Raw genomic sequence first — 10,933 nt, forward strand, 5'->3', positions numbered from 1 at the left:
TCGTTTGGAAAGAGTAAAAGTTATGATAAGCAAAAAGTTCTTTTCATAGTTATATTTTTTGAGAATTCGAGATTATTGCTATTTTTTTAATAAAATAAAATTTTTTACATAATATTATCTCTACTTATTATGGATATAAAAACATTAAAATAATTATTTAAAAAAATTAATAATTTACGAAATATTTTATACTTTATTTTTTTATAAGTATATTCTAATATACTTTTATACACAGAATAATGAGATGAATCAATAAGAAAATTTATACATATGTGTGTGTGTGCGTACGTATTGATATAGTAGTATGATATATCAATGACATGTAAATCATACATGTGTTCCTACTAAATTGATAATATAGACTGCTTTAGGATCTTCTTAATATCGCAATAATCTTGAAATCTGAAAAAATATGATTTAAAAAAAATTTTGCTTATCATAATGTCTACCCTTTCAAAACAAACAATTTTTCTTTTTAATATTTTTATATCGTAAAAACAACAGAGCCATTTTAAATATTCAAATAGAAAAATACCCTGTGCGCGATCATCGTAAATTTTTTAAATGAAAATTTTTTAATGGCTTTAGTATTTCTTCTTTTTTCTAGTTTAATAGTCTTAAGTAGCATTAGTGCTATGCCTATATAGCTAGCAGTAAATATGATCTCTGATATCTCTCCATAGAAAATTTGGAATGTGTTTTTGTGCAAAACAATATTGAGCTTCGAAATAGGTCCCCAGAGTCCCCAGAGTTAGATCCACATATGAATTTTTTTTATTACAATTTGTATTATTTTATATTTTTATTCATCTTTCTGATTGTAAGAAGTGTAAAGTATTGAACACAATAGATCAGATGGTTTTATGCGCAACGCAAATAAAAATGTTTTGTCGCACTGCAGTTTATATTCATCTTTGATCGATTATAATTGTGCAAATTAATGGTCAATGTATCCTGTCTCAATGTCTCTCAATGCCTGTTTCACTAACGGCACCGGACGGTGCCGTTGAATTGCTGCTCGATGCTGTCCTGCCTGACACCTTATATGTCCTCATGGATGTTTTCGATGTCTTCCTTCTTGCATCGTCCTTGTGCACTGCCGTCTTGCCGCACGACTTCTATCCAGCAGCTTCAAAGGGTGAGTCTCTTACGTAACGCTTCTACACGTTTCTAGTTGATTTGCTTATTTATTTATTAAAATATATTTTATTTGTTTTAATTTTACTTATTATAATATAGTTTATGTATAGTACGTCTTACATAACTTAGAGATTTGCTTGTTAAAATGGGGTCGTAAGTATATATCGGAAACTAATAGTATTTCGACATCAAGAGAAAACACTGTTGTAATAAATATAATATACAGTTATATGCAGTTATATATATATACAGTTTTTTTTAATTACTGAATTATTATAAATCATTATAATATTTTAAATGTTTATTAAGTACATATCGCACAAACCATATATAAAAATTATATAATATCAAATTTACAATAAAATACAATTAATATCATATATATATTAATTCAGAACAGTAATTTTAATTTTGTTATTATTTAAAAAGAAATTAATAACGATTAACATAAAAATTGAAGTTCTATACAAAACTTATATTTACAATCGTTAATTTTCTCATTAAAAAATTCTTAAATATTTCTAATTAATCATGTATATAAATAATTTTAGTATATAATTTATAAACACAATAACGAGCGTGATAAATGTTTCCGGTCAAATATGATACTATCTCAATATTGAACTATTTATAGTTTAGATCGCGTGACATGAAGATACTCAAGAAATCCGAGAGTACAGTGTAAACTGACTTGCACCCTTTCATCTTTTTAAAATGGCTTACCTTCAGCTTTCAAGGAACTGAAAACCAATAAATAACGTTCAAGAAAGTTCGAGCTCTTTTCATAGAAGATCTACATATTTTTATAGAATACGCATATTTTATAGAAAAATAATTATATAAATATATCTATATTCGTAAATATATTAATACAAAACATAAAAAAAAGTTAATTTAATTTCCATTCTGTAACTTTTAACGACAGTTCGATATCGTTATGTTGTTGCATAGCTTCTTTGCCATATACATCTGCATAACAAGTATATCGACATTGTCATTAAAAATTACAGAAATACAGTCGGAATACAATCGAGATTTGTTTTTTTTACAATCGAGATTTGTTCTTTTTACATATTAATAATACGTTTTTCTTCAAATATCATTGGGTTGTTCCAAGCAATATTTGATACTTAACAACAGGCACATGATGCCAAAATTTAGCATCTTACGCAGAGCTGATTGAAGCCAAATAATTTTAACAATATTACAGAATTGTCAAGGGATTTCCGCCAGTTTCACCTTTCATTGGAGTCTCGCCAACTTTATGTTATCTTCTTAAAGAAAAGAAACCTCTCTGTTGCCTTCAGCTGGCTCAGGTATGTATAACACTGCAGATTGAAAAATAAAAATAAATTTTTAAAATTATATCTAAAATTTTAACGATTTCTTACATTCATAATTCTTTTTTCTATTTTATTAGGTGTGTCAGCATTGCAGTTATAGAAACGCCAAAGAATATAACTGGCAGAATAAAACCATTATATTGGCAGCGGATTATGCTAGCAATGGAATTTATAATTTTATAATACCACTGAGGGCACATTTTAGGTATTTATTGCATTATTAATATATAATTGTTTATTGATAAACATTACAGTTTGTACACTAAACTCCATAAAATGTTTCCATATATTAAGCAGAAATTTATGTTACTTCACAATTATATTAATACTTTGATTTAAAATATCTCAAATATTTTAAAATATTATTGCAAATATAATTGCAAGAGTTATTAAAAGCTAATTTTAATTAGCTAAAGCCGTTTATAATTAACTGTATTTTTAATATAAAATGTTTAATATAAAATTTTAAAATCTTTCACATATATTTTCGTATATATATATATATATATATATTTTTTTTTTCTAAACATTTTTTAAAAATAATTATATTCAAAATATTTTTAAAATCGCATATGATTTTAAAGACAATAGATCACAATCACAGAGGATGTTGTTTTTTGCTAAATACTGTTAAGTATTTTGTGTTGCCAATTAAGAGAGAGAGAATAATTGCATATTTATTAAAATTAAAAGGGAATTGAATGAAGGGAATATCATTGGTCAACTATAATATAAATAGATATGAGGAGGAGCTATCAATTAATAAACAGGAACATTTGCTAGGTCGAAAACATCATTAAATCCGATCATCCTTTTGCTGGAGAGAAAACCGGAAATAGCATTTCTCGATGCAGTGTCCTACTTTCCATTAGTCTATTGGATGCGTGGTTCTATCGACTGTTTAGATGATCTTCTCCGAGCTGGTATTACTTTGGCGGAAAACGTCGTAGTCGTAAACAAAGAACTCAATAATTCCGCCGAGGAAGATACCCTAGCTGATTGCAACACGATTGTTGCAGTGCAGACTATGTTCAAGTGAGCGCTTACATGATATGTCTTGCAAAAACGAAAATTATTCGTGAAATATTTCGAGTATATTTCATAACTGTTATTCCGATTATTGATAACTTAAATTGCAAAAGAGAATTGTATTGCTGTTTATTAATTTAAAATAAATTATTTTTTTACATAATAATTTTTTACATAATACATAGTATATGTTCTATTCCCTAAATATACTAAATATAATATCTTTAAATAAACAGATTATTTTGATGCCTACTTATAATGATGTAAAAATAAAATAATGTTTACAATGTATAATTACATAAATTGGATTATAAAAATTAGTAGATTAAATAAGAAAATTAAGATATATTTTCATAGTATAACGATAAATATAGTTAAAGGAGAGACTGTTAATAAAATTATGTATTACATTCTCATTTTTTATGAGATTGTTCTCTTTTTTTGATAGATTCTTCCCAAGCATAAAGAGCATAACAGAATTGTCCCAGTCGAGTAATATGCGTTTCATGCAGTTTCGGGCACACGACAAGTACGCTTTGCATCTCAGCAAAATGGAAAAGGTACTCCTCAGTGCTACTACCGATGACAACTCTGATGAGCCTTCGATGGGCTCCCCGGTAACACGATATCACTCATTCTCCAACCTCTGATTGATTGATTGTTGAATTGATTGATCGATTGCTACATACCTAATGTTATCGTCGCTCTCGTATTAATATTCACCTGATCTAAAAATACTACATCAATCATAAAATTAATATTTTGCATAATCCGACGCAAACTTATTTATCAATATCGGTAAAATTGTAACAAAAAATATTTTTGTAGTTGAAACTTATAAATTTATTTCTTTTATATTTTGTCCTACTTTGCTGTTTTCCGGCATAGCTTTTATACAAATCTAATTTCGGTGGATGTAGCGTTCGAGGTTGCGGCAAACTTAAAAGGATGCTTTCTAAGATTTGCGATCACCGGCCTCGTAAAGTCATGCCGTTGGAAGCGGGAAGAAATTACAAGAGTAAAGTCGCTCCGCGCGGAAATCACTTTGCTCTAAGTGCTGCTTTCCGCATCCATCCTCGTCGTGCCGCTTGTCAACTTTATCAATGCCATCGCATCTTTACTTTATTCTTTGGTTCGCAATATATACACAAAAGAATCCATAAAATTTTTTAAAATAAAATTCTAAAGAGAATAAACCGTAGAGATTATGTTATGACTAGCTTTTAGTATCAGTTTTTTAAATTGGTCATTATATGAATATTATTTCGTACAAAATAAACAATTTTTTTTTCAAACAAATATGTAGATTATTGGAAGAAATGTTTAATTTTTATATTAATTATGATTAATTATGAATTGATTATACATACAATTAGAATAATAAGTCGATTATAAATAATCGACTTATAAATAATAAATAAATAAAATCATTTTTAAGTACATATATTAATTAGAAGTACCCAATAGCAAATTTTAAGATAGAGAAGTTTTTTAATAATTATTATTTTATGAAATATTTTACAAGAGCGATGAAAACATAAAAAATATTGATAACTTTATGAACATTTTAAAAGTAGTCGCTTATGAACTTACATATTATAGGTATCGATGCATGAATCATAATTAACTGATTATCTCTTGTATTGTCCCATATTATTGTCCCATTGCACTCAATATAGCGATAGCTATTCTTTAGTACACGTACATTAATATTAAATTAAATATTATAACATGATAACACATGTCTTGAAATTGATGCTAAATAGATTAGAATCCTTGAAAATATCATAAACTTTTTTCATTTTTTGCGCAAATATATACATATATTATTTTATTTTTCTGCATTATATTCAAAGCACACATTCAATTAACTTGCATTACCTGGCATTTTTTTATATATACATTGAGAGTCATGCAAGATGTGTGACACGCGTAATGATTCAAAAATTGTAATGTAATTCCAACAATATTGCAGTAAGCTTTGGGTATTTTTACTTCACTACCTTTTACGCTACTTACAGAAGTGATAAGGATAGCTTTGGCCCATTTTTACAAATATTTTAAAATAATCTCATTATTTTGTTTTATCCAAATTTTCTTTATTTACAAATGACATATAAGAAACTTCAACGTATCATTTCTCGCTTTTGAGACGTCACGATTCAATATGGTCGCAACTAATTATTTAGATCCTTAAGATCCTAATTACGTTGGTATTAATATAAATCTTAAAACATTTTACATATTAGTTTTGCAAGTTAAAAATTTCCGAAATTAACTTTTCGTTTTTTTTTTGTTTGATATGTCACACTGTATGATTCATCTTCGATCTTTAAACTTTTAATTTATATTCTTTTGTATGAAGAGAAAAAAGTTGTAGATTATTTATGTCACATCATTTTCATGCTATATTACATGATGCGATGCGGATATTCGAAAATGTACAATATTTAAAATATTAGTTTTTATTATAATGTATATAGATATTAAAGTTCATCACAAATTTCAATATTTAAATCGGATTTAACTGGAATTATTAAAAGAAAAAATGAAAAAGTTAATTCTATCCAATATTATATAAATCTAGTACATTTTATGTAATTCTTGGATGGCATCATATATTGCGTTGGCTGACGGATTTTTTTATTTAATACACTCTTTGATGATATGTTATAGATTGCTAGATCAATGTTGATTAATTTTTTTTAATTATTTTATTTTAAGTAACAACGTATTTTTAACGTTTTATTTATTTATGATAATAATATATGGTTTAGAATTTACAATTCTTATTGCTTGTATTTGTTTGCTAGAAATATTCATTGGAGCTTAAAAATTGATATTGTTTGCCTGATTGAAAATGTTGACACATTCGGGGCGTATTTAAATGAGAAGAGAGAAATATTTATATACGGGGAGACCCGGGAGATGTATGAAGGTTTATAACAAATTTTAGGAGCGATTGGATGCTGTAATCGGGATATTATCTATAAATATGTAAATAAAATTGATGAATGGTAATGTTTACAGAGAGAAAAGGAAAGAGGATCTCACATATCGTATATGTTTCGATTGCCGTTCGCCGCTGGCAGTGTCTTCAGTGCTTCGATGTTAGATACTTTGCTTTATCAAGCATTCGTTAAGGATTACGTAATAACATTCGTAAGACTATTATTGGGAGTAGATCAAGCGCCAGGATCTGGATTTCTTACATCGGTAAGTAATTATTTAAAATATATTATCATATAATGATAATATATTTAATAAAATAGAATTATTTTGAAATATATTATGTATATTAGTAGAAAATATAAAATATATTATGTTAATAGGAAATCTGCAAATATGATGAATATATATATTTAATTTCTTCATATTAGTTAATTCCTTTGATATACAGAATGTCTTATTTTAATTTTCACGGAAAAATGTCTCAGACAAAGCTACACAGCCTGGCAAGGCATAATTTATTTTCATTTGACAACTCCAAAAAAATTAATCTTTTTGAATTATGACAATTTTGATGAGTTTTTTTAAATTATCCTTTTTGTGATAATTTTGATACTATTTTTTGAATCAATTATTCACTTTTGATGATTGATAGAGTAATGTTTATTCAATTTATTTATGGTAATAACTCGAGAATCGTTTTTTAAGTTGTGTTACTTTTAAGTAACAGTAAGTAAGAAGTAAAGAAGCAATATAATAGGAATTATAAAGAGTTATGAATATATTTATAAAAAATTATAAAAAATATTCTATAATACTTGATTATTTATACTATTGGCGAATATAATGGAAACAATTGCAGATGCGCATAACGAAGGATGACATGTGGATAAGAACATACGGCAGATTATATCAAAAACTTTGTTCGACTACCTGCGAAATTCCAATTGGAATATACAGAACACAAGATACTACTGTATCTGACTCCTCGCATGTAAGTGTAATTTTAAATTTCTCTCATCTAGAAAGAAATATAGTCGAAGTAGAATTTGTTACTTGTATTTTCTAAAAACAGGAAAATTCTTTGAATGGCGGCTGTGAGTAGCGCATGGTTGTGCTCTCGCTCCTTCTTTTGATTTCGTTTCCTGCTCCATTTCTTCTCGTGGCATTTCTCGGCCTATTCCTACCGCGCATAAATAACGAACCGGAATCGTTGCATCTTGTCGAACTTTCATAGCACGTTTATCTCCCTAATTCATTGGTCTTTGACATGCATAGTATTAGATTTAGTGTGCTCGATGCATACAGCTTTCGTTTAAACTCTAATTATAAAATACAGTAAGAAAATAATAGAATTTTAATTAATAGTTATTTTGATAATATATGAACTTTAGTGTATGCTTTGATAGATAAAATTCTTCTACTAAATCTAAAACGATAGGCCGTTCAAACACAATTCGTCTAACAAATACATACAATACAAAGCGCTTGTGTTTTCGAGTGTTAATATCCTCAGCGAGAAGCACTTCGATGGAAGAAATCGAGCGAGCGACCTAATCGAGCCACAGCAATGTGCTGTATTCAGACGCGAAACACGGCCGCGACGCTATACGAAATCGCAGCATTGTAGATGCGCTATCATTAGTAAGGGTAGAATTGCTTGTCGTTTTAACAGGGCGACTCAGATGCGGAAAGCGACGCCGGCGTCGGTGTGACGTACAAGGTGCGTCATTCGGCGGCAGCTTCGTGCCTTGCAAATTGCGGTACCCGTGACAAGGGTGCATCTGCTGTGAGTAAAACGTCGATGTGGTGGCTGTTCTTTCTTTCTGATCGTTTTAACCTACTTCTATCTTATTCTCCATACGCTTCTATTTCACTATCGTTCTGCCTCTTCATATCTTTCTCTTTCTCTCTTCTTCTTCCTCATTCACACTTTCTCTGATGGACGTCCAGACTTGTCTGCCGCAGCTCAGCAGCGCATGTGAAACGTATCTCCCCGAGATTGATTACACACACATCAGGAATTTTTAATCGTCTTCGCGAAGCCAAAGATGTTCTTATCTGTTATATAGATTTAAGATCGATTGTGGCGTTCAGAGTCGATATCGAGAAGGTGGCGATAACAGTGAAATGCGATAACAGTTTTTGTAATATCATAAAAGCTGCGCGCGTTAAGCCACTTGTTGCATATGAAAAGATAAATATGCACATATTTGTCAATTTGAATTTATTACGTTATGTACATTATATACGTTTGATAGTTCACATATAAATATTAACCGATTTCTCGACAAGTTTATAAATCTCTTTTTATAACAAGCAATAATCACACACTCGATCAAGATTGTATTAAAAAGTATTACAAAGTTTTTTATTTGCATTACAATGTCCTACAAAAAAACTGCAATTCTTTACTTTATTCTGCACTTTATAAAGAGCACGTAATCTCGAGTGCACAATGCAACACTATTTTATCACTATTTTATTATACAAAATTAAAAGGTGGAATAATCAATGCATTATTTAGGCCACCTCATTGATATTATCGATCGTCACATCAGAATACTTGTTTCAGTGCACAAGCGCAGATTTATATTAATACGTTATATTTTTTTCATATACTGCCAGTATTCGGTGAGTCTTGGTGATGAGGCACGTGACAATCATGCGCAGCAAATCGAACGAGCGGAGATTGCGAACTTGGTGCGTTCACGGATGGAATCGCTAAACCTCCCGGTTGCTGACTATGACGATGTATCGGAGAAGCGTAATAGTCTCTCCTATGTGATTATCAATCCAAGCTGCGACCTAAAACTCGAAGAAGGTGACATTGTATATTTGGTGCGACCCAGCCCGTTCTCCGCACAGAAGACCTTCGAACGACACAACTCTCGCCGTAAGAGCAACATCAGTTTTTGTTCGGCGCAGCTAGTATCGCAAATGAGCGCAGCAGTTGCAGCAGCAGGTCTTCAGACCGGCGGACCGGGTAGTCGTCGCGGTTCCAGCATAGGTTTAGCTAGGGCGCCACCTTTAGGGACGACCAAGTCAAATTCACTATCTTTACCAGATAGTCCTACCGTGGCCGGTACTTTGCGCGGTCGTTCAAACTCATTGAGGGTGGTCGATGATATTTTGCTGCGACGCAGTAATTCTCTGAGGCAGGGTTTGACGACCAGGAGAAAGAGTAGTTTGGAGGATATCGGTATGGGTGCGCTTTCACACCCTTCTAATCACAACTCGATCAAGATCGCCTTGAATGGCTCAATTGGTTTGGAGGTGACACCGCCAGAGGAAGGTTCGCAGGCTGGTATTGGAGCTAGCAATACCGGTATTCTCGACGTAGGTCTGCCTTCCATGCCGGAACTTAATGCAGCCTTCGGACCCAGTCTCGGCGCAGGCCTTGGCGGTTCCTTGAGTGGTCTCTACGATCCACCCTCTCTTCAGTGTCCAATGGGTTCGCCCTGCCAATCACTGCAGATGCAGGGTACCACACAAGATCCGCAACATATACAGGGGACAATAGTATGATATAACCTAATGTGGGGACGCAGGCTCTCCGGCGTGGCACGAAATAAGTGGCTGTAGCGTTCCCACATAGTGTTTAATGCTAGACGACATCAAGAATAATGTCCTTATGATTATAACGATTATAACAGATCGATAAAGGATATTTTAACATCGTATTTCGTGGGACTGATTAAGCCAAATGGATGAGACGGAGAGCAAGATGTTTCGAAATTGACATCAGACTAATGACTATTGCGAGTATAGAAGATATATTTTGCAATAGGTAAAGTAAAGTTGGGATGAGATTATTTCGAGTTTAACTTAGTTCTGACTCTCTTAGAATTAATTTATGTATTATAGTCTTTATAGTCTTCAAATGTAAATACATAAATTTAATAACTTTTATTACAAGTAAATAATTCACATATTATTAATGCAGTTCGTTGTTATTGATATTCAAATTATTTTAATTATCAATCATTAAGATTTACGAAAATAAATTTTTATAAAATAATGATTGATATTAAACATTAAATTTTTAATTTTAGATTTTGGTATTAATATTGTTGAATTATTCCTAATATATAAAATTTTTTTTCGCTTAAAAATGACGCGATTTATGACAATTTATGGATTTAAATACAAATATATCATAACTGTGATATGTTAACTCATTGATTTTCTGAAAAGTATGCTTTATATTTATGAAGAGTCTCGTCGGAAATCTCAAAATGCTATCATGATTATTGATAAAGAATCGCGTCAATCAGAAACCGATATACGCCCTCTTTATTATTAGAAGGCGATATAAAATTACATTGCGAGCTTATGCTATGTTGTATTTTCTTTTTATAATTTGTACTAAAGTCCATGGCACATAAGCCTATAGCACATACAAAAAGGTAATAAAATGTAAGCAGTAAGAAAATTATAGCATTGGATTCATTACTAATCTTATGGTCTCT

At 30.6% G+C, this 10,933-nt stretch overlaps 1 protein-coding gene across 1 annotated transcript in view; it reads left to right on the forward strand.

The window, feature by feature from the left end:
* The window catches only part of LOC108688166 (potassium channel subfamily T member 2), a 106,005-nt gene extending 95,914 nt beyond the window's left edge, over positions 1-10,091 (forward strand). The window contains exons 16-23 of the mRNA XM_018194312.1: positions 2,351-2,456; positions 2,561-2,688; positions 3,267-3,518; positions 3,961-4,129; positions 6,543-6,728; positions 7,324-7,455; positions 8,137-8,250; positions 9,090-10,091. Coding sequence (XP_018049801.1) covers positions 2,351-2,456; positions 2,561-2,688; positions 3,267-3,518; positions 3,961-4,129; positions 6,543-6,728; positions 7,324-7,455; positions 8,137-8,250; positions 9,090-9,989 — 1,987 coding nt within the window. The 3' untranslated portion in view covers positions 9,990-10,091. The remainder of the gene's footprint in view (positions 1-2,350; positions 2,457-2,560; positions 2,689-3,266; positions 3,519-3,960; positions 4,130-6,542; positions 6,729-7,323; positions 7,456-8,136; positions 8,251-9,089) is intronic.
* Positions 10,092-10,933: the final 842 nt, after the last annotated feature.

Source organism: Atta colombica, unplaced genomic scaffold (assembly GCF_001594045.1).
Source record: "Atta colombica isolate Treedump-2 unplaced genomic scaffold, Acol1.0 scaffold226, whole genome shotgun sequence".
In the NCBI taxonomy this organism is placed as follows: Eukaryota; Metazoa; Arthropoda; class Insecta; order Hymenoptera; family Formicidae; genus Atta; species Atta colombica.